General features: G+C 32.8%; 1 protein-coding gene across 1 annotated transcript in view; it reads right to left on the bottom strand.

Moving 5' to 3' along the window:
* Nucleotides 1–26384, bottom strand: part of LOC140443457 (uncharacterized) — a 212091-nt gene that overhangs the window by 82503 nt on the left and 103204 nt on the right. The window contains exon 5 of the mRNA XM_072534731.1: nt 20709–20825. Coding sequence (XP_072390832.1) covers nt 20709–20825 — 117 coding nt within the window. The remainder of the gene's footprint in view (nt 1–20708; nt 20826–26384) is intronic.

Here is a 26384-nt window from a genome sequence, read left to right as displayed (position 1 = left end):
TGACAGAAATGGGTCTCGAAAAGTCCGTCGGTTGGTATTCTGGTCGTTGCTGAATATGTGGAAATTAATAAACGATGAGAAAAATTTTTAATGTAGAACTAAACAAAAAAAATACACTGGGTGCAAAATTAACCGGACATTCAGATTTTTTTGTTTTTTGTTGGTGTTTAGATCCAAACTTGGTTAATTTGTTTGAATTGTATTTTATGCCTTATTAGCGATAACGTTTTTATCTTGTTTGAACCTGTTTAGATATTTTGTGCGAACACCAACATAAAATGTAGAAAGATGGCCTATTTTCGACACGTAGTAAGGGGAGACCGATATAATATTCTTCAACTTATTATGATGGGTAAAATCGAAGGACGCAGAGGAATTGGTAGAAAGCAGGCCTCTTGGTTGAAGAATATCAGGGAGTGGGCAGGAATGAGGAAAGCTGAGCAACTCTTTAAAATAGCTCAAGACAGAGACAGTTTCGCCATGTTAATCGCCAACGTCAAGGGGACTTGATAGGGAACGTTAAGAAGAAGACCAACACTTTTACACATACGTTTTGTTATTAATGTGAAATAGTAGCTTAGTATTAATTTAAGTTTATTGTGGTACTGTGCCTGATTATAAGTTCGGCTGTAGATTTTTGTATTGTCTCCTGTTTAAAAATGACATTTAAAAAATTATGACACCAGAAGAAGTAGCACAATCTATTGCTTTACAGGATGTGGGCGGAGCATTCGCTACATCGCAAATGTTTTAGGAATTTCTCGAAGTACAGTTTTTGATGTAATACAAAGATTTCGGGAAATGGGATAATATACTAGGAGGCCACGTCAAGGTAAATGAAGAACCACAAGTCAAGTTGAAGATCGCTTTCTTAGGTTACAAGCGTTACGCAAATACATTATCAGCACCAGTACTTGTTCAACGATTAAATGAAACATAGAATAGAAACACAGTTTCCGTTTATACCCTTCGAGGACGCTTAAATGAATATGGATTAAGGTCCAAAATAGTTGTCACGGGACATCTATTAACGGCAGATCATCGGAGGCAACGTTTACACTTCGCTCGCGAACATCTTAATTGCGGTGTTGACGATTGGAGTGCTGTGCTTTTTACGGATGAATCAAGTTTTAACAGATACTCACCAGATGGGCGGCCTAGGATATGGAGAAGAGCTGGTGAACGTTATCAGCAATGTTGTTTTACTCCGAGAGTTCAATTTGGTGGAGGTGGTATAATGGTTTGGGCAGGCAGTTTCCCTAGAGGCTCATACAAACTTGTTACAGTTTAAGGGGGTAATTTGAACGCTCAACGGTATATTCAGCAATGTTTGGAAGATCATGTAATGCCATTAGCCCCATTTGTTGGAGAAAACTTTCGTCTGATGATGAAACACGGGATTACTTGGATAAAGTTGGGATTCGTTTATTACCATGGCCCCCAAGGAGTGCAGACTTAAATCTAATAGAGCATGCATGGGATATTCTGGGACGACGTATTCGACGTAACCATGGTTAGAGTTTATAACCATAAATGATTTGGAGCAAGCAGTTCGTGACGAATGGGAGCAAATCCCTTAAGCAGACTTTGCTGCCTTAATCCGAAGTATGTCTGATCGAATGAGAGCCGTAATCAGAGCTCGTGGAGGTAATCATCATCATTCAATCTTCTCTTATCCACTGCTGGACATAGATCTCCCTCATAATTTTCCATCTATTTCGATCTTGTGCCTCTTGCATCCAATTCCAATGACAACGTTTTAGATCGTCAGTCCAACGTGTTGGAGGAAGACCGCAGCTTCGGTAGACATCATCTGTTGGTCTCCATTCCAGTATCCGCTTTGTCCATCTATTATCTGTCATTCGAGCCACGTGACCTGGCCAGTTCCATTTCAGTGTTGCTACTCTCTCTACTGCATCAGCCACTCCTGTTCTTTGTCGTAGCTGGCGATTTGGGATTGTCACGTAGTGAAACGCCCAACATAGCACGCTCCATCGCCCTTTGACACAAACGGATCTTTTGAACTGTTCTCCTTGTCATGGTCAACGCTTCCGCACCGTAAGTTAACACTGGCAAAACACACTGATTAAACGTTTTTCGTTTAAGGCATATTGGTATATTAGACGATTTGAAAATATGGTTCAGCTTGCCGAAGGCTGCCCAAGTCAGACTTATACTACTGAGAAGCTCAACGGTTTGGTTATCTTTTCCTATGCGAATCTCATGACCTAGGTATTTATAGGCCATTACTTGGTCTATGGATCTTGTTCCTACGCATATATCTTCGCTGACTACAAGATTTGTCATCATCTGAGTTTTAGATATATTTATTTTCAATCCCCCTTCTAGCGAGGAAAGGTAGAGCTGATTTAAAAGTTCTTTGGCCTCATCTATCCTATCAGCTATTAGTACAATATCATCTGCAAACCTTAGATGGCTAAGCTTTTCTCCGTTTATGTTTATGCCCTTGTCGGTCAGTTTTGCCCTTTTACATATATATTCCAAAAGCGTAGTGAACAGTTTCGGCGATATGGTGTCCCCCTGGCGTACTCCACGTTGTATCGGGAATTTCTGGGTTTGACGATCACCCACTCTAACACTGGCTGTTGCGTTTTGGTATATATGTTTAATTATATTTATATAATTATAAATATTATAATACACTCTACTAAATATCGTTTTCCACAAAAAATGTTTCTTTGCAGATTTTCAAATTTTTTTAATTATTTGTTTTTTCTGTGTAACATTCTTGAGTTGTAATAAATTTGACTTTTAAATGTTGTTTATTATTAAATGCTCAATTGGGAACATCTTAAACTTTTTAAACGCCAGTTTTTAGGAAAAATCTAAGTGTCCGGTTAATTTTGAACCCCAGTGTATGTGCTAAGATTGTAATTCATCGATAAGGACTCAGATTTCTTGTCAAGTCAGTCACATAAATTCTAACGAAACATTGATTTTTTTAATATGACCCTAAAACAAAGGGGCGGTCCATATAGTGAAACCCGATACTTTCCGAGAGTCAAAAAAAAAGCGATAACTAGCAGATCCAAATTTAAGGCGCTGTTTCTTGTTTTCTGCCATATATGAGGTACAGTTCACATGAAATGGGTACCACAATGTAAAAAAAATAATCAATATTAGTATTTGGAGGTTTTACAAAGACTCCCGAGAAAAAGCTCGCAAAAAGAGACCCGTAACGTGGAAATTCAAAATCTGAATCCTCTATCATAACAACACGCATGTTCGCCAGATTTAGCACCCTGCGACCTCTGCCTTTCTCCAAAAATCAAATCCTGCTGGAATTGAGCCCGCCACGAATCATTAGAGGAAATAAAATAAAAATTGGGATAGCTATTCAAAAGAACCTGGAAGATAAACTGAACAGTGGACGGTTTGCTTGGAGCGATGTAGGGATAAGAAAGATGGGTATATTGAAGAGGGAAAATGAAAAATTATAGCATTATTAAATAATGTTATATATAATAATAATAATAATAATAATGTTAATAATGTTTACGGGAAAATTATTAAAGAAAAACTAGAAACTGAAATAATAGGAAAAATTGGAGAAGACCAAGCAGGGTTCACAGTAGGAAAATCATGCCTAGATCATACGTACACATTAGAACAACTGATAGAGAAGAAAATGGCAAAAGGTAGACCGGTCCATCTGGCCTTTGTTGATCTAAAGAAAGCATATGACTCAATACCTAGAGTCAAATTATGGGAAGCAATGAATGATCTCGGAATCCGACAAACACTAATAAAAGCAGTTAAAGCACTATACAAAGAAAACAAAGTAGCTATTAAATGTGGAAATAAAGCCTACAATCCATTTAAGACGACAAAAGGACTTCTACAAGGCTGTGCTACGTCCCCTACTCTGTTTAAAATATTCTTGGAAAAGACACTCAAACCATGGAGGAGAAAGTGCGAAGGAATGGGCATACCAGTAAGAGACGAATACCTATACACCTTAAGTTTTGCCGACGATCAAGTAGTCATCGCACAAGATGAAGAAGATCTCAGCTTTATGCTCAGAAAACTAGAAGAAGAATATAAAAACAACGGAATGGAAATAAACTTAGAGAAAACCGAATACCTAACAACAGAAAACAAGGATATGAGAAACCTAGAGATAGACGAGGGAAGACAAATAAATGGAACAGATAAATTCAAGTATTTAGGAACCATAATATCGAACCAGGGAACAACGGAAGAAGATATAAACAACAGACTGAGACAAACAAGAAACTGTATAAGACAACTAAACTCAGTGTTGTGGGATAAGAACATTACGATAAAGACAAAAAAGAGAATATATAACACCCTGACAAGAAGTATCCTGACATATGGGTCCGAAAACTGGACAATAAACAAGAGAAATAGAGGTAGAATAAGAGCAGTAGAAATGGAGTTCCTGAGGAGAAGCTGTAGACTTACAAAAAGAGACAGAATTGAAAACGCAGAGATTAAGCGGAGAATGGGAGTGCAATCAGACATAATCGACTATATAGAGGAGAAGAGACTATCCTGGTACGGCCACGTCAGAAGAGCGGACAGAGGACGCTGGATAAACAAAATCACAGAATGGAGCCCGATTGGAAGAAGAAAGAGAGGAAGACCCCGAAGGTCATTCAGAGATGAAATCGACGAGGCTATGGAGAAAAGAACCCTGCGAGATGGAGACTGGAATGACAGGGAAAATTGGAGAAAACGGTTGAGTGAAGGAAGACAGTGAAAACTGTGGAAATCCTTAGTAGTAGTAAATAATGTTATATGGTTAGTATTTTTAGCTGTAAGTGTTCTAGGGATAACTTTATTTGGAGATAGTGTATTTCATTGCAAAAAATTAACTTAAACTAAAGAATTTCTATCAGACAAGTAATAATAGTAAAGATAGCATAGCGATTGGCTTTTATAAACACCACAAGTATAATAATTAATACTTATATTTGTTCATATACATATATTTGTTCCAATATTTAGTTTTCTTTCAAGAACCTAAAAGTAGTTGGCAAGCACTGAAAAAATATAGATAAGATTTTTAGATATAGATAAGATATTTAGTTTTCTTTCAAGAACCTAAAAGTAGTTGGCAAGCACTGAAAAAATATAGATAACGCCGGTTGAATAGATATAGAAGTGTGGAAACTGTTAAGTAACAGGTTTGTATAGTACAGTTATGAAAGTTTGGCAAATACCAGACGAATAGAGAAGAACTATCTTAATATCTGGGTATAACAACAAAGATATTCCTGTGGCCTATAGGGCAATAAAACGACTTATTCACACATATATACGAGGAAATAAAAATATCCGAAAATCAGTTTGGACTTATGTATATACGGCAAATGTATTGTATTATAAGACAGAGTATAAGATAAAAGAAACAAACGCTCATATAGTATTCATTAATCTTGAGAAAGAATATACAGTAGAGCAGCGTCGATTATCCGAACTAATTGGGGGACATGGCTGTTCGGAAAATCGATTTTTTTGGATAATTGAACTGTATTGATCTAGCCGTATATATTTATCCACGGGTGCATTTACATACCTACATATGTATTTATATATTTAATGTCAAATAGGAATTAAACAAAGAAGTGCAGTATTTGCAACAAAACATAATAAAACGGTACAATATTGACGAAAATTTAAGGATTTTTTAAGTGTGACTTACTAACGCTTAAGGAAATCTTCAGTTCTCGTCTGTCGAAGCAAGTCTACCCGTTAACGAGCGGCTATAAGTCACGTAGTTTTTTAAGGACAGGTGTTTTTTTATTCCAACATTGTAGAGTTGGGGAGTCATCAAGAAGCAATAATGGTTTTTCTCTTTTGTCATTTTTTAATGGATGGGCTTTAACAATGGACTGAATGTATTTAAAACAATGTTGTTTCTTGCTTTTACCAATGACAAGCATAATCAATCAGTGGCTGCCAGTCGCATTACCGCAATAAGCCAGTGATACGATCCTTGCTTATTTTAGGTCTAGGAGCTGTTACTCACGATGTGATACAAGAGTTTTTCGTGGCAAGTTTCATCGTTTTACCACTTGTGGATCCGTCAGACGAATCAAGCTGGGACATAAAGTTACTTATGTTCGTCTTTTGTCGGGAGTGCGGATAAGCGGTCGTTCAGTTGATCGACGTTCGGATAATCGACGCTCTACTGTAATAGCGTAGCTTAAGAGATTCTGTGGCGGGCACTGTATACAATATATATGATGGTGGTAACAAATACTCTCGGACAAGTTTAGGTTTTTACTGATAAATTTTATATGAAAGTAGGATGGATTGCATCAGCTCAGTGTTCAGTCCATATTTAATTTAATTAGTACTGAATCGGATCACAGCGAACTTCCAAGGTGACATTTCTTGGTGCTTAATGGACCGTTCACTGTTCCTATTCTCTATTATAAGATTCATGCCCGTCTATTCTAGAAGAGGATTTAACGGTCAAATAGTGTTGTCAATATAAAAGTTTTCCAAGGCAGACAAAAACTAACAAGAACATAAAAAGGTTCTGAAACTGTTTTCTTGTAGCACATCTAAGTTAAATATTGTGTTTATATTGGATTATGCTACAATTGATTGTAATGCAAATTACATTTTTAACTAACTAATGTTTGACGTTTGGATTTCCACTTGTTTTCAAAAAAGAATATTTTAAAAATTCTGCGAGAATGTATAACGAACAAGTTGTATCCATATAATATATATCATAACCTTTTAACTTGTTAATTCGCAGAATTTTTAATATAATCTTTTGTAAAAACTATTTCCATAGTGGAGATCGAAACGTCAAGAAGAACTGAAAAATGTAATTTTCATTATATGCAATTGTGGCTTAATCCCATATACACATAATATTTTGAACCTGAATATATCCAATAATTTAAATCGATGTAATCATAATTCTACTTAGAATACGGTCAAATCAAGTTTATTTTAGAATTGATGGTTTATTCCCAATAATACATTTCATAACAATTGAAATTCCAGACAGAAACAATTTTAGAACTTGTTTTTAAAGATAAAAATTTCCCATTTGAAAATTTGTTGGGAACAGAATGAAACAATTTATAGTCGAGTTATTACAAAATTAATTATATCCGTTTTGATGATCAGTTCTATTTAAAAAATATGTGCAATATTTAAAGTAAAAGATAATCTACCTGTTGACTGTGTACATTACTATTAATAAATTTATGACTAATATTCTTTACTTGTAATCATATATTATATTCTAAATGCATTGAATAATAGATATTAGACTACAGACTAACCTGTAACGTATTGCTAGTATTTTTTTCAACATAAATAACATGTTAGATAGTACGGTATTTAAAATTAAATTTAAAATCATGTTGCAATAATAAAATATACAGAGTATTAAGCACAGATTTTATGAATTTTTTAAAACTTTAAAATTATGATTATTATTATACACACGCAAGGTCAGAGGAACAAGTCCCTATTATGCCCAAAATCAAAGAAATTACATTAGTAACCTGCTAGTAAATTACAAACTTACAACAACAAAATACAAAATTACAATTTTTGGTTTAAAGAAAAACAATATTTTAACTATAATATATAACGGTCAAATCTGTTTTTAAACGCGTCGGTAGTGGGAGCAGAGACAAAGTTATCACTAGCTGTCAAAAATTCTATTTGGTAATAAGATCTTGTAGAAAAAATCTCTCTTTTAAATTTTAAACTGGTGACCCTCTGAAGCGTTCGTTTTAATTCATGGTAAACATTTCATCGAGGTTTCCAAAATTGACTTTTCATATTTTAAATGTGGTAATTAAGTGGTTGTCGGCAAAGTTAAAATGAAAGTTATGTTAGCCATAGTAAGTCTTTCTGCATAAGGTCTTCTCGGTCCCAAAGGAATTCTAGTGCCTTTTCTTTAAACGTTTTGTCTTGAACCGAATCAGGCTACCACGTTGATCCAGTATATTCAAGAATGGGTCTTACGTAAATAGTGTAAAGTTTCTAATGGCCGCATTGAAACTCTCGAAAAACACTCCGAATAAGATATAGTCTGGAGTTTGCACGTTTAGAAATAGAAGTAATATGGTCGGACCAAGTTAGGCTGCTGTTTACGATAACACCAAGGTCGTTATACGAGAACACAGAATCTAATGGTTGCCCGTTAACAAAGTACTGAACAAGTGGGTTATTTTTACAAATTCTAAGTACTACACACTTTTTCGCATTTAAGGGTAGTAGGCACTGGGAACACCAAGTTAAAATAGAGTCCAAGTCCATTTGGAGGATTAGCTGGTTTGTGATTGGATTGGCATATATTTTTGTGTCATGAACATAGAGAGATATTTTACTTGAAACATAATGAGGAACATCGTTGGTATAAACCGTAAAAAGAAGAGGTCCAGGGACAGAACCCTGAGGCACTCCACTTTCCACTAATCTGTCTTGAGAAAAAGATTCCCCAACTCTAACTTTGTAATGTCGATCTGTCAGGAGATCATCTATCCAACGAAGTAAAGTACACGGTACAAAGTCAAAGGCTTTAGAAAAATCTAGATAAACAACGTCGACCGGTTGCGAACTATTAAGGGATGACGTCCAGTCGTTAACACAATGTAGGAGATTGGTTAGAGTAGAGCGACCAGAGACAAATCCATTTTGTTGTGTTGGAATAACATGTTCCTGGAGAAGGAAACGTTACATACATCACAGAATGTTTTGTGACTAAAAATTCCATCATCAGTGTATTATTAGCAGATATACATGAAACAAGCCAATAAATATCTGGGTAAAAGCCCTTAAAAAGTTACAAAATTTGTTGTGTGTTACATTATTGTTGAAAACATGTATATATATACAAGGATTTCCACAGTTTTCACTGTATTCCTTCACTCAACCGTTTTCTCCAATTTTTCCTGTTTAGCCAGTCCCCTTCCTGTAGGTTTCTTCTACTCATTGCTTCGTCCACCTCATCTCTGAAAGATCTTCGGGGTCTGCCTCTCTTTCTTCTTCCTATCGGGCTCCACTCTGTTATTCTATTTATCCACCGATTTTGGTCTGCTCTTCTGACATGTCCGTACCGTGACATGTACATCAAAACATGTTGTGATGTTTAAGTATTTAACAGATACCCTGCATGGCAACGTAAGACTCCCAATAGGGGTTGTTGCTGACCATCAGACCTTGTCTGAACGGGTTCTAGATGGCAACTTACAGCCATCTGGAACCCATTCAGACAAGTCAAAACCATGGAAGGCTTAAGTTGCCATGCATGGTATCTGCTAAATACTTTAACATCACAACATATTTTCAACAATAATGCAACATACAACAAATTTTGTAACTCTTTAAGAGTTTTTACCTAGATATTTAGTGGCTTGACTCAAGTATATCTGGTAATAATACACTGATGACAGACTTTTAGGTCCGAAAACGTTCTGTGATCTACCCCGAAAGGTTTTTTTTAATTATAAACCTTTTACAAAGGATTTTTAATAAAACTTTTCCAGTTTTTTTATTTTGAATTGATTGATTTTAAGACAACTATTTTGTGCATCTCGTTCTATTCGATTGAATGCCTCGAATTGCCTCGATGATCTAATTATTGTACCTCGAGGATTAACTGTTGAGCCTCTTATTCTTTTTTTGAGCATAATGTTGAACAAGATACCTGGCGTAGTCCCTTTTTCACATCTTCCTCTTCTTCACGTGCAATATCAGAGTTATCCGACGTTGGCGATCAGTCACTATATCTTTGTTGACCCTCTTAGCCCTTCCTCATTAGTTTTTCTTGCTGTCCAAGGTATTTTCAGCATCCGTCTATGAATCTACATTTCCTATGATGTAATTCTGTTCATACTTGATACTTTTAGTGTCCACACTTCTGCTCCATACAAAAATACTGACCAAATATAGCTTTTAACCATTCTTTGTCTTAGTTCCAAACTGATAAACGCGGTAAACTACTTTTATTTTCATAAGAGTAGTTTTAGTAATTGCTATTCTTCGTTTTATTTCTATATCTGAATCTAGTTCCTAGAAAAGACCCGTGTCGTCAAAATAGCTAAGTCAAAGTCAAAAAAGATAAGTCACCAAGTCACCAATCGGCAGAAGAAGTATCGAACGAGCACGCAAAAGATGGAGTGACAACCTTCCATAGAGGTATTAATCCGCCAATGAACTTGCAGAATTGCTTATAAACAGGAAAAAGAAGAAGAAGAAGAAGAAGAATAATAATATGCGAATACAACATCCTTGGTTTGACTATGAATGTATGAAATTAAAAAAATTGTGAAATATAGACTACAAATTTGCAAACAAAATTATTTTTCCTCAGAGTATCTTAACTCATATGTCTCTGTCAAACAAGAATACAAAAATTTACCGAGGAGAAAGAAAAAACTGCATGATAGAGAAATTATAACAAACCTTCCTAACTGTAGGGACGCTAAAACGTTATGGACCATGATCAAAAGGATACGTGGCAATCAACGTAATCTCGAAATGTCGGTTGATTTATTAGAACAACTCTTCAGAATTTATTTAAATGTATATCTCTTTGTTTAATATATGAATTTTCATATACTATATGTAAACTAAAAATAATTTGATCAAAATCAGAATTTGATATCACATCGAAAAGCAAATCTTCAATACTTACAATATCTTGTTCAACAAAAAATAAATTACATCTATGATATTGTAACCTTTCGCGGATCATGGACAAGCTGGCTCTATGTAGAATGTTGTTCAACCTTCTGCTTGAATATGCTGGACGTAACTTCAAGCCCTTTGGTATTAGGTAGTTGTCTCTACATCATCGTAAAAATTGGATTGAATTTTGACAATGTGCCAGTTTCTTGTATAGAATTTCCAATCTCCGAAAATTTTGAATAACGCTGGGCCCATAACGGTTTCTTAATATTGTTCTGAAGCTATTTTCTTGTGGCATTTTAAATTAATTACTATTTAAATGGGAATAAGCCACAATTAAAGGTTAAAATACGTTTATTGACGTTTCAATTTCCACTTCGGAAATCGTTCTCAAAATACAAACATTAGTAAAATTAAATTTACTAACTCTTCAGAAATTGTCAACAAATAATTATTAGAGAAAATACATCTTTCTTTGACGCGAATCATCCCTATTTCGACATCTCAATTACTTCCGAGGAAGTATACACAGTTCCCAACAGCTGCAAATGTTTAAGTATTGCTGCTAATTGTATACCAGTTTGGGGACTCCGGTATTATGAAATTGTGGAGAAAATCCAAATCCAGTTTATTAAAAGAATTTTACTTTTACCTTTGAACCCACCAGACTACGTTGTTAAATTAGAAACTGGCCGTGCTAAAATTGTATAAAATGTATTTGAATGGTGCTTGAACTGGTTACTGAAGATTCTAAAAATGAATAATAGTCAACTTACTAATGTGCGCTTACTAATCTACCAGACAAATATAATTGGGCTCTACAAATTAAGCACTTTAATGCAGAGATACTTTTTAACTTTTTACAATAATTTTATGCTTTTCCCTTATGCCAAAAGCTATCTCCTGTTAAATATAACCCGAATAATAGCTCAGTTAAGTGTTTGCAATAAGCAAAAATTGAAACTTGCTCTCAGTGGAGTCACTCACAGCATCAGTCCGACTGAAATTTGCACTATTTGTAATAGTAAGTAATTTGATCCAATGAAACATCTTTTATTTAATTGTCCAATTTGTGCATCAATGCATCAATGAAACCTGAAAGTGAGGACTGTTTATCCAGTTTAAATAATTTTGTTCTTTCTCTTGACAATCCTGATTCCGCTAAAGCAATTTTTTTATGTTATCTCAAATGTGCTTAAACTCAGGGCATTTATAATCACATGAATGATACATAATAGGTACTTTATTTTGTATTGTAAATCTTGTTATTGTATAGTTTTGTTCTTGTATTTTTTTTATTTACGATATTTGCACGTTTGGTGTTTAATTGTACTACTCTTGCTATGTAACTATATTATTAAAAGCAATAACGTAAATAATAAAATAATAAATAATATAGTCTCTATTTTTTTTGTGTTTCGAGTTCTTCTACATTGTGTCGTTGCCGTTTAGAAACTCTTTCCTTTTTTATGTTTGAGATTGTGGCCCTTATGGTACTTTCGATTAGATAATGCTCAGGATCTGCATTTGCTCCTCTCCTGGTGCGGACTTTTATTAGATTCGATAGGTGTCGTGAGTCTATAATAACAGATCTACCATATTTACTGTAAGTCTGTCTGGTGGTTTCCAAGTGCCTTTGTGTATATCTTTTGGAGGAATGTATGTGTGGGCAATTACCATGTTAAGTGATCTTGCTAGGTTGATTAATGCTCCATCGTCATCTGATTGCTCATGGAGACTGCTTATCTATTGAGGGTTGGAATTGCTGTTCTCTTCTAACTTTTGCGTTTAGCTCTCTATAGATTATGTTTATATCACTTTTTGGACATAGATGATATGCGGACTCTAATTCATCAAAAAATCTTCTTTAACTTCATCTTCTTTTTCCTATGTCGGGACACGTACATTAATTACGTCTACAATTGAAGAAACGTCCTTTAAGTCTCAACATACACATTCGAGGACTAATTTCTCTGAAATATTTTTTTATATGTTTTCCTCTCTTGTTTGACTATAGCTCCAGTGCTCAAGATATGATCTTTAGGATCACAGCTGTATAAAATCGTATTGATTCATTTTTCTGTTATATTGTGTCCAATCCACATCATTTCTTGTAAGGCAGTTATATATATATATATATATATATATATATATTGTTATGATATGTAAAATCGAGAAAAATATTGGTTTGTTTAAAAATATTTCAAAATTCAATAACATTAAAATAATTCAGATAAGTAGGATAATATCCAACAAACATTTCGAAGAAGGAGAGTTATTAATTTCTTGAATTACCTGTACTAAACAAAATGTAAGCTTTGCATAAATTATTTCTTTGTTATACTTGAGTGACCCGCATAATTTTAAGTGAAAACAAAAAGACAATTGAACGGGGTTTTCCAAAATACATTAATGCAGTGATTAGAGACAAATAGAAGAGATTTTAGAAAGAGGTTTTTGTTAGTTTTTTTAAGAATTATAGAAAATATTATTTGTAAATAAGTTTTAGGAAATTTTATAATTATAGGTAAAAATTTGTTTGTTATCGAAATGAAAAAATGGGGGAATTGTGACGAGTTTTGATTGGCGGAGATTGAAAAAGGTGGGATAAGTATGTAGAAAAAAGTTTAGCGAGATTGAGGAGAGAGAAAAGATAGAGTGAGTTGATTTTCCAAGTCTGTAAGAGGAACAGGATTGTTCTCTGGTGGTTCCAAAGAAGTAGCAAGCAGTAGTGTTGAATGTTAGTGAGTTTTTGTGGAGTTAGTGTATCTGACAGAAGCTGAAGCAGCAAAATATTGTAAGTCATATTTTCCTACTTATATTCCAAGAGTCACTGTTCAGGCCAACGAGAGATTCAGTTTATCGTAAAGAGAAGATATTCCAAGAGTCATTTTTCACTCGGGCCAACGAGAGCTTCAGTTTATCGAGAGGAGAAAGGCTATCATAATTTGAATGATTGTTGCTTTTGAAGGAGATCATTAAGGACGATATACTTGCAACAATCTGTTGTAAGATTGCTGATTACATAGGGAGCGGTTGAGAGGAGATAATACAGTCTACAAGGAACAAGGATTTGGACCACTCGTCATCAGAGAGAGATATTTTTGTTTTCTGCAGTTTTTTTTTCTTTTATTGATAACACAATTTTTACACGTAATTTAGAAAGGATATAAATATTTTTATTAGGAGAGTTAGAATAGTTTGGAATTTTGAGTTTTCAATTAATATTGTTTGTACCATAAATTTTGATTGTTCACGTACGGAGAACAAAATTTTGAGAATCCTTGTATGAGATTTGTTTATTGAAAACTTTTGAGTGTGAATTATTTCATTATTTTTATTTCAATATATAGTGTTAGATCATATGTGTTTTTTATTATTCCGGTATTCTCTGGACCTTACCTTTCACATGTAATAGCATAGATATTGAAGCACGAATTTAACCCTGAGATAAAAGAATTAAAAATTGTGATAGAGTCATAATCATATCATTTAAATAATTTTAATTAATCAAAAAAATTAATTAGCTAATTATTGCTTGGCGCACCAAGACTTTAAATATCACAATAATATATATATATATATATATATATATATATATATATATATATATATATATATATATATATATATATATATTATTGTGATATTTAAAGTCTTGGTGCGCCAAGCAATAATTAGCTAATTAATTTTTTTGATTAATTAAAATTATTTAAATGATATGATTATGACTCTATCACAATTTTTAATTCTTTTATCTCAGGGTTAAATTCGTGCTTCAATATCTTTGCTATTACATGTGAAAGGTAAGGTCCAGATAATACCGGAATAATAAAAAACACATATGATCTAACACTATATATTGAAATAAAAATAATGAAATAATTCACTCAAAAGTTTTCAATAAACAAATCTCATATAAGGATTCTCAAAATTTTGTTCTCCGCACGTGAACAATCAAAATTAATGGTACAAACAATATTAATTGAAATCTCAAAATCCCAAACTATTATAACTCTCCTAATCAAAATATTTATATCCTTTCTAAATTAAGTGTAAAAATTGTGTTATCAATAAAAGAAAAAAATGCAGAAAACAAAAATATCTCTCTCTGATGATGAGTGGTCCAAATCCTTGTTCCTTGTAGACTATATTATCTCCTCTCAACCGCTCCCTATGTAATCAGCAATCGTACAACAGATTGTTGCAAGTATATCGTCCTTAATGATCTCCTTCAAAAGCACAAATCATTCAAATTATGATAGCCTTTCTCCTCTCGATAAACTGAATCTCTCGTTGGCCCGAGTGAAAAATGACTCTTGGAATATCTTCTCTTTACGATAAACTGAATCTCTCGTTGGCCTGAACAGTGACTCTTGGAATATAAGTAGAAAAATATGACTTACAATATTTTGCTGCTTCAGCTTCTGTCAGATACACTAACTCCACAAAAACTCACTAACATTCAACACTACTGCTTGCTACATCTCGGGAACAGCCAGAGAACAATCACTGTTCGTCTTACAGACTTGGAAACCAACTGATTCTCCTTTTCTCTCTCCTCAATCTCGCTAAACTTTTTCCTACATACTTATCCCACCTTTTTCAATCTCCGCCAATCAAAACTCGTCACAATTCCCCCATTTTTTCATTTCGATAACAAACAAATGTTTACCTATAATTATAAATTTCCTAAAACTTATTTACAAATAATATTTTTCTATAATTCTTAAAAACTAACAAAAACCTCTTTCTATAATCCCTTCTATTGTCTTTAATCACTGCATTAATGTATTTTGAAAAACCCCGTTCAATTGTCTTTGGCTTTCACTTAAACTTATGCGGGTCACTCAAGTATAACAAAGAAATAATTTATGTATAGCTTACATTTTGTTTAGTACAGGAAATCCAAGAATTTAATAACTTTCCTTCTTCGAAATGTTTGTTGTTTATTATCCTACTTATCTGAAATATTTTAATGTTTTTGAACTTTGAAATATTTTAATCAACCCAATATTTTTCTCGATTTTACATATCATAACAATATATACATATATATACATATATATATATATATATATATATATATATATATATATATATATATACATATATATACATATATATATATATATATATATATATATATATATATATATATATATATATATATATATTGTATCTATCTAGTTCGTTTAGGAGATTTTGGGGAGCTCCTAATCTATACGAGGTTTCGAATATTCCACGTCGCAAACCTCAAATTTAATGTATTGCTATAATAGTATTTTTTTTAAAATAACGTGTTAAGTTGCGTAAACGTTAGATTTGTTAATTAATTTAGATTGCATGTTATTGAAAATTAAATTTAAAACTATATTGAGATAATAAAATATATAGAGAGTATAAAGCACATATTTTTTACGTGCACAGATAAAAAAAAGTAAGATTTGTTTTGAATTACCAAGTAAAAAACAAAATAATTTATTTAATTTGTTGGTATATTGAGAACGATTTCCAAAGTTGAAAACAAAACATCAAAATAAACTTACTTTAAACTGAAATTGTGGTTAATTCCCATTAAAGATCGTAAATAATATTAAAATGCCACAAGAAAATAGCTACAGAATAAAATTAAAACAAACTGATATTTTTATAATAAGCACTATAGTCCTCTTTACTCTTATTATGATTCATTTGGCCTATAATTATATTATCTGTTTATGTGAACCAGTCCACTTTTTCAACTAGTTGTCCAATTAAATGTAGTGAATTACATCGTGAATGTGTGTACATTTATAAAAATACCAACTGCAATAATGACCACGTTAAAACATCGACCGACTTTTATATTTACCTACTCAGTATCATTTAGTATTATTAAACCAGGTGAAGTTATACCTATAACAATTTAAATGAGAATTTCTTTACATGTTAATTTTAAAATAACTTGTTTCGTATTTGTGAATAAAATTTCAAAGAGTATGGTAAAAATAAATCGATTATAAAATTTCATTAGCGTGGGTATTAGACTTTTGATTGTATAAGAATTTTCATAAATGCAATAAAATTCAAAGATATATATTTTATGAAGGTCATAAATTATATCGCTTTAACTTAAATTACCCTATCCAAGCACAATGTTTAAGGGACATAGAAGGAGACTCCACTTACGCGATATTTACACAACAACGATACCTAAAAATGTCGCTGGTGAATCTGGAAACGTCTCGAAACAAACGGCTAAGCCTTCCACTACCGGACTGAACAAAAGAGCAGACTGTGCCAAATCAAGTGAAATGGTTCTTTTCAATACTCTTTCTGACAATGATTACCATTAACGTAGGGGGTATCACCAAACACAAAGTAGAAATACTACTACACCTATGTAGAGAATCTAAATGTAACGTATTTTGCGTACAGAAAACAGAGGAACAAACCAGCATACTCCAGATCGCAAGATTATAGTTCTCAGTAGAACGCTCATACCCAAAACACGGAAGCGTAATGTATATTAAAACAAACATCATTACAACATCAGACGGTACTACCAATTTTAATGGTATAGAAATTCTACGTGAAAGTAAGGAAATACACGGTCACGTCCATATATAAACCAAAAAAGTGGCTCTACCACCAGATAATTTTTGATCCCAAAAAACCCAATTTGATTTGAAAGACTTTAATATTTGATTTGTGCGACTTTAACAATCTCGTCAGCCAAGGGGATATAATAACATAGGTTTCCTAGTCAAACAATGGGCAAAATAAAATAAATTCACGTTAGTACAGGGCTCAAAACTACCGTTTTCCCTTATAGTAAGATCTGGAAAAGGTTATCTTCGTATCTTGCAAAATTCAGTCAAACTGTAAAGCAAAACCCAAATAACAAAAAGAAAAGCCCTCAGGTAGTAGTCTCGACTAAAAGACCTGGAGACCTGTATGAGTCTTGAAAACAATAAAATATGTCCTCCACCTTTATCCTCCACGAGACTCTTTACCCATGACCAGAATATTATTAAAGAGAATCAGAAATCTAATAGACAAAAAACTGAGGGAGAATCAGACACCATACAGACCCGAAAGATCAGGGGTCGATAACATACGCACACGAGAATAATCGTCGAACAGACTAGAGAAACGAGACTTTTCTTCGACTTTTATAAGGCATTTGATTCAGTGGAAAGTGGAATATTCGTACTCAATACGGACTACCGAAAAATATAAATATAAGGCCTTATACAACAATTTATTGCACTGCAAGCATCGAGCACAATGGAGAGCTGACCGAATCAATATGCACTTATTCTAGGGTATGTCAAGGCTGCGTATTGCCACCTACAATATTCCTCATAGTAATCGAGGGGATAATGAAAAGGACAACAGATAACCGCACCGGCATAAACTGACACACTTGTCTAACCTGAAAGATCTAGGATTTGCAGGTGGTATATGCATTCTCACTAGTACTCCAGGACACATGATATTTTGAGAAATAAACTGGCTAAGGTTGCAAAGTTTACTGCACTACAAATAAACAAACACCAGACAAATACTCACAGAGAACAGTACAGCAAATAATGTGACAAGAAAAAAATTCAATAGCGTAAACTCGATAATATGGAAGTCAAAAGAAATAACCACAGCACAAAGCTAAAATGAAAACATTTTGTTCAAATGTCAAAAAAGTCATTCTATATGTAGCGGAAACTTGGAAGGCATACGAAATACTAGTGAAGAAAGTACAGACATTAATTAACAAATGCCTGTGAAATATACTGATGGTCAAAGAAAAATACAACACTTTGTATTCGGTTATTTATTCGGATCAAAAGTATTTCTTCAAAAGTTTTATCTAAAAATGTATATGTGATAAAGTTTTTACCTCACTATCTTTTCTTTAAAAAAAGTTTTTTCTTCTTTTTTAGCAAAAATAAAAAAGATAATAAAGTTTATTTCTGTGTATTTAACTTCAGTTTATTTGTAATTTTTAGTTATTTTGGATTTTTTTTGGATCTAGCCAAAAAAATTAAAATGACAGTTCGCGATCGTCGGCAATTTCGTTATTTAAGCGACTTGGAAAAAGGACACACTCTAGGCTTGAAAGAGGCCAGTTTTTGTTTACAGGAAATTTCTCAAAAAGTTAAAGCTAATCCATCAACGGTATTAAGAGTTTAGAAGAGGTTATTCAATGGTGAGACTTATCGGCATCGTGGAGAGTATGGACGTCCTAGAAAATTGCAAGACCGTGATTTGTACCATCTTAGACTTCTTGCTCTCAGAAATAGACAGTAGAGTGTAGATCAAGTAAGAAATGATTTTGTTGCAGCTGCAGAGAGGGTAGTCTCAAGAAGAACAGTTATTCAAAGATTACTTGGAATGGGACTGAGAGCTTACCGTCTGCTTTTGTTGCTACCTTTGACACCACAAAGCTCGACACTTAAAATGGTGCAGAGCTCGGCAAATTTGGAATGGCCAATGTCTGCTTTAGTGACCTGCTTTGGTTCGGGTGGTTCTGTTGGGCGCATAAGGGTAAAATGTTTTCGAGGTGAGAGAAGAAATATAGCCTTGGCTGTTGAACGTCATACGGCAAGATAATCAAGCATTATGGTATGAGGTTTTATATGTTTGGGAAGCAGATCACCTTTAGTTCTTATAATCGGCACTTCGACAGGTCGACGAAATATTAGTGAAGTACTGCAACCGGTTTTACATCCCTACCTACAAACTATTTTAAATGCGATCTGATCAACAGGATAACGCAAGACCTCATATTGCTCGTGAAACCATGGAGTTCATACAAAAATCTGGTATAGAGAATTTGGAGTGGCAGTCAAGATCAGCTAATTTATCACCCATTGAATATTATTTGGGAAAATGGTGGGTCATAACCTAAATCGATTGCCATGTCCTCCAGCAAACTTAGTAGACCTGTGACATGCCATAAGAAGAATCTGGATAAGTATTCCACAATATGATCACTTAATTCGATCAATTCCTCATAGAGTTACTGAGTGTATAGAAAATCAAGAAAGAACCACTCATTATTATTAATTTTTTGATGACAATGAAGTTGGTAATTTGTTAATAATGTTATCAAATAATAAGAATATTATAATGTATACTTCCATAAATAAATATTTAAAAAAATATTTGTCCTTCTAGGCATTTTTCTGACCATCAGTATATATGTAATGTTTTCTAGTCAAACAAGATTAGTAACAAATAACTGTGGATGCTTGAAGGGAAAGAACCATCATAAGAAGAAGATAGAAATGGAAGGACCTTAAGCTTGGAAAACCAAAAAAGAACACATCGAGCCTTAAATTATTATAGAGAGGAAATAGAGTGGAAAGACCATTAAATATATGGAGAAGAAGTACACGGAGGGACCCGGAGAGATATAACAAAATATAGGAAGAGATCAAAGGATTAGCAAAGGACAGGAAAATATGCAAGGACCTAGTTGATATATTAGCATTAAACGTTACCCATAACGCGAAGAAGTATATTAGTAAACCTACCAGTATTGCACCGATTACTGCAAGAGTAATTTATCATATTACACCTACAAGTGTTACTAACAACTGAACTTATTACTTTACTGTTATGATTGAATGTGGTGGTATTTTTAAAGACCAAACAGATGATATCGTTTTTTTTTTCTGATATGTGTTCTAGAGTAATAGTTGATTTCAGGTAATCAAGTGAACAATATGCCAATAAAGTCATACCAGGAATACACCTCAAAGATGATAATATAAGTGAAGCAGATACAATTAAATTATTAAAAGAATTTTTCTATTTCCAAGTGAAAAAACGAGAAATTTGTTTAATTTACATTTTGAGAACGATTTCTGAACCCATGAAACAAAGTAGTAAGTTCACATCAGCTAAGTACAACCTACATTGAATATAAGTAATTTATATTTACAATGGACCAAAAACACAAAAAAGAATATTTTTATTAATATACTTTTTGGATTTAAAACCACATAACAATTAACGATTTTCAAATTAATTAATTTTAATTAAGATGTATGGAACAAACTTACCTCTCTTTCTAACGAATCTTTCTCATTCTTTATTCGGGTCATGTGAGTAACGACCTCTTGCCTAGCTCGTTCCAATTTTCTTCTATTGTATTCGGATTCCTTCGCTTGTTCCTGAAGCTAATTAAAAGATACATTATATAAGTAAGGCATATATAAAGTTAACTAATGTAGTAAAGAGCGTAATGAAAAAGTGGCCCATGATTCTCATCTCGATCCTCATCCTTTATCTTAATTAAACGGCACTTTTACGATATTCTACTCAAGGATTGTTAAGAACTTAGTGGAAACATTTAATGGTCGAAGCAAACAAAGAAATAAAAAATAAAGTTATATTATCTCATAATGTCCAACTTAACCTTTTTCTAATTATATCAAAGATAATAATTTTTTTTTTAACTTTCTAGTGCTACAATTTAGGATCTAAGAGAAGAATGTGCTAGTTTTGAGACAAGAAAACGACACGACAAAAACAAATACATACTGATTGATGGAGTCGACCGTTACTTGATGGAAATTCATTTTATGTAACAATAAAACACTGAAAACTTTGTTGAGAAAACTTGAGAAAGGCAATCAGCCGAAACAGCTGTAGTGATAAGAATTTAAAATAAATTTTGTGGAAGTTTGAAAACAAAGTTTTCAGTGTTTTATTGTTAAATACATACTGTTTTTTTTTAATCGTGGAATCACATACGTCTCTAAGATTGTTTATCATAATTATTTTTTAAATTATTTAAACGAACATATAAGTAAAAAGGAATCATTGGGCAATTCACTGAAATTTACAAGTGTGAAACAGAGATACAAAGATGATATAAAGAAATCTACAGTCTTCGAAATTTGGATATACCTGTAGGCATACATTTGGTAAGTAATGTAAGTAGGAAGAAAAATCATGTCTCCAATATACATAAGTTACTGGAATAATAGATATGGATACTTGTGAATTAAATGTATTTAATGTGTCATACTGGTAGCTAATTATTAATGAGATCTCATCGGAAACTTGTGGATAATACTCTGGTTTTATAGTATTATCCAAATGCACAATTGTAATTCGTTACCAATATTCTTGTTGAGGAGTACGACTATTTGGTTTAATTTAGATCTAGATATATTATAATTACATGAGTACTCACTTCTAATTTTTTTGTATACATAATAATATATTTAAGTTTCTTTTCAGCATTAAAACGTTGCAAAACATAATAATTCTAAATCAATACTCTTTACTGACTTCTCTCTTAAGGCTTATCCTCGAAAATCGTAACGGTAAAATTCAGTGCGATATCTATTTCAAAAATATCTTTCTTTACGAAACAAAATCCATTCTCGAAGAATATTCTACACGTCATCTTGTACTAAAGTTGGGCTTTTTATCTACTTACAACCGGACACCCACCCCTTGTAGTGATAAGTCTTGGGTCTATACAATAAAGCGAGCGGGAGGTCTTCTATTCAGTGCGGTTATGGGGTAATTAGAATAATACGAGTATACCAGAGTAATATTATTTATTAAATAATTAATTCACAACTTAGCAAAGGTACATACAGGTATGTATAACAAGATATTTTGAGGTCACAGTATTGCCGAATTCGTTTTTTTATGTCTTATATTTTCTTTTGTTTTTTTTTTTTGTTACTTTTTTACTGACAAATTGGCTTTGAACGTAGAATTAAAGTTTGATGATAAATATTCTGAAATGGAAAATGTTGAGATGTGGCGAATAAAAACATTCATGAAATTAAAATGAAAGGATTTACGTCTATTAATAGTGCGATTTATAAAATTAGTACTTGAAGCCCAAATCGCGGGAGGAATATGTGCATCAGTTTTCAAATATTTATTATTTACTATATAATTTCTAAATTGAACCACTTTCACTTCTTTAGGTAATAATGTATCTGATTATTTTTCATTTTGGCTCAGCTGACATGCTCTCTCTAGCACTACAACCCATGAAACTGTGGTAAAAAGCATCCTTTAATTTACACGGTTGTGAAACGAGACGATTAACAGAGACATCGAAGAAAGATATAAAGCCGAACTGGATGCAATAAAGTATGAGAATAGTAGATAGAGTCATGGATGGCATACAACGAAAGCAGCTCAAATGGTACGGACATGTCCAATGAATGAAAGACAGTACCTGTATGAACACCTACAGGAATTCAGAAGAGAGGACTACCTTAGAAAACACGGATGGAAAGAATAAGAAACGCAATGAGCTCGAAAGAGCTTAAAGAACAATGGAACAACCGAATTGAATGAAAAATGGACGTCGGAAGACGTTTTATAGGGAGTATATCATATTATAGGTACATTATTATTATATCATATATATATATATATATATATATATATATATATATATATATATATATATATACATATATATATATATATATATATACATATATATATATATATATATATATATATATATATACATATATATATATATATACATATATATATATATATATATATATATATATATATATATATATATATATTATATAAAGAAATTACAGCAGAGCTGCCACAAAGAAGTGTCTTTACCTTTTGTATACGTGTTATATTATTGTTCTAGAAAATAATACAATTGCAACATTTACCGATGATACTGCTATCATAGCAATATGCAAAACCAGCGAGGAAGCGACAGAAAAATTACACAGATGTTAATCAAATATATACTTCAGGGAAATAAGCAAAAAATAGACCATGTTCGTGACACTCAATAATCCAGGTCGCTTACAACTTTTTTAGTTATTGTAGACCTTATAGGAAGAAAACCTACTTGTTTCCTGCTTTGAATTTGAAGCCGTTTTTTAATTATTAACAATTTAATGCAAAAAACGCGAGTTTTTCTATGATTATTAATGATACTAGTATTAAAAAGATAGATTTTTGGAAGAAAATTATTTTTTCACGAATTGTTTAAACAAACTAGACCATTTATTAATTAATTAATATATAAACAAATTAGATATTTGTAATGTACGTAGAAATTACATACAAATTAAAAAAAGAGTGATCAAAATCCATTGAGTAGATCCGGAGATATAGAAAATTTTATTAGTTTAAAATTGTTTGTTCGGTATTTAAACGCCATGGATTTGTGGGTTCTTCCTAGTCACTATTTGAACTACATTTTCGAAAATTCGTAGAGGGCCCTGTAAAGGTACAATGTTTGTGCAAATTTTTTAACAAAAAATACAAATCCCATTCTTTAACATGGCGTCAATGAGGTTCCTTAATTATTATAATCAAATTAGCTGTGAATTAACAAAAAAACATGGCTAACTTTGGCCCAAATTAACCTAGGCCAAATTTTTTTATTTGAAAGTTCGGGTGAAAATACTAGCTTTTCGAATGTAAAAAAAAATTTTTTCTATGGACAATGTTTTTAAAGTTATTCTAAATGTTTATAAACTACATAATTTCAAAAATTTGACATCAGGATTTTTGACTATAATAAATTATTCTTTTATTTTTTTTTAATGCATATTGATAGTATAAGTCTTTTGCTTTCATTTGTCACCCACAGAATTACCCTATCTTTATTATTTTCTATCTTATGTTATTGTAAAAAAAGGTCTCTGAGATAAACAAATAAAATAACTTTTAAACTAATTAATATATCGGTCCCAAATTTTGAGGGGTTGTTAAGTACCCCAATACCCAACTTTGGGTGGAACTCTAAAGTTTAAAGTTTAAGTTTACTAAAAGTTTTTAACAAATATCAATTGTCACTTATTTTGCAGTTTGCGAAGCAACAAATTGACTTTTCAACTTTCAAAAATCGGCATTTTGAAAAGCTTTATCAATATTCTAAAAAATAAAATTTTGTAATTCTATGTATTTGCAAGTATTTAGCTTTCTAATGGAGTGCAAAAAATAGAAAAAATCGCGTTTTTGCATTAAATTGTTAATCATTAAAAAACGGCTCCGAACTTTAGGCAGGAAACAGATAGGTTTTCTTGTTATAGGTCTACAATAACGGACGTGTACGAACTCATCACTTTATAGCCCCCCATAAAATTATTAGACCCTCCGAGATATAGTAAACTGATCACCGGCATCCTTTGGAGATAGGTAAACTCATCACCGCAGATAGGTAAACTGATCACCAGTATTTTTGCCCCAAGGCGCTGGTTTCTAATGCGTAAGATGGCCAGTTACCTGTTACACTTCTCGTTTTTGTGGTAATTTATTAAATTCAAAAAGTATTTTAAGCAAATTACTTTAAAATAGATATTAATATCGATTTTTTTACGGTGTGGCCTATTGGACGTATCTGCCAATCTAAGCGGTTTTGAGATCTGAAAATGCAGTTGCATAGTTTCGTTAGGGAACTTTATAGTGAAAATATTTATGAACATGTGCTGTTTCCGTTTATATCGGAAATAGTCCTGAACTTATTAACTAATTAGAAATCTATTTATTATGACAGAAGGAATCAAAATGCTTAAGTACAGCCTAAGGACCCACCTTATAAACGGTTAAAGCCTAAGAAACATTATCCTGTGAAAACAGGACAGGTACATGTAAACTTTGCAGTTTTATGTACACTATTGTTTAGTACTGTAGAAGCGTAGATACAAAAGTGGGGATGAGAATGGTAAAAATGGTTGGAAAAATGGGCATGAACGGATTCGCATGGATTTCCAAGTTAGGGATATCCGCATGAAATCGTTGACAAAACAATCGCCCACTCATTCTGAGTCCAAAAATGACCTGCCAAATAAGTGGTGCAGCCACTTGCCGTTGAAATCTCCCCTCTTGTAAGTGGTTATAAAACCAAGTTTTTGGATTTTGCGAGACCAACTGAGTCAAGTGAAATAAACACCCAATTCGGTTCACAGACGTCGAACGGCAATTACGAAATCAGCCACAAGTCTTAATGGACTTAAAATGACACCAACTTCTTCGAAGCAACGAATTAATTGAGTAATGCCCATTTAATAAGCTATGGATGGTAAATAATTGCAAGAAAAATTTTGGAACGTATTGAAATGTACCATCCAAGTAATATGCATCTGCTTTCGCAAGTATCGTAAATTCTCAGGAATGCCAAAAATAATATTTTGTTGCGAATCGTTATCCAACACAAAACATTTATCGCGGTCCGTCTTTAGTTTCATCTGTTGGATTGCTTGATGTGCTTTTTCATTGTCTTATGTACAGGTGACATAAAAGGAAAACGATCGTTGCTCATATTCCTCCGAATACAAGATATGTCCGGGCAAATAAAGAGAAATTTTTCTAAGCGTATAGTTTTAGGTATATATAGATCTATCAATAGAATTTTGAGGAATTCCCAAGTAAAAACAAATGAATTGCATTTGCATTTAATACATCTATTTTAGATTTATTCTGTCCAAATTATCCAATCTTGGCTGTTTGCAAGGAGTTTATGGTCTATACCTGCCACGGGGTGCAGGTAGGCCAGTGATGAGTTTACCAATCTCTCGGGGTCTATTTGAAAATACTTACTTTTATGGTGGTGATGAGTTTGTACTATGTACGAGGGTATTTATGGTAATTGGTGATGAGTTTACGTGTACCCACAATAACTAACAAAGTTGTCACCTACCTGGATTATTGAGTGTCACGAGAAAATCCTTATTACCCTGGACTAATATGACTGGACAAGCAAGTGACGAAAC

This window comes from Diabrotica undecimpunctata, chromosome 6 (genome assembly GCF_040954645.1).
Source record: "Diabrotica undecimpunctata isolate CICGRU chromosome 6, icDiaUnde3, whole genome shotgun sequence".
Lineage (NCBI taxonomy): Eukaryota > Metazoa > Arthropoda > Insecta > Coleoptera > Chrysomelidae > Diabrotica > Diabrotica undecimpunctata.
Note: the sequence above shows the minus strand (reverse complement) of the source record. Positions and strands in the feature narration are given on the sequence as shown.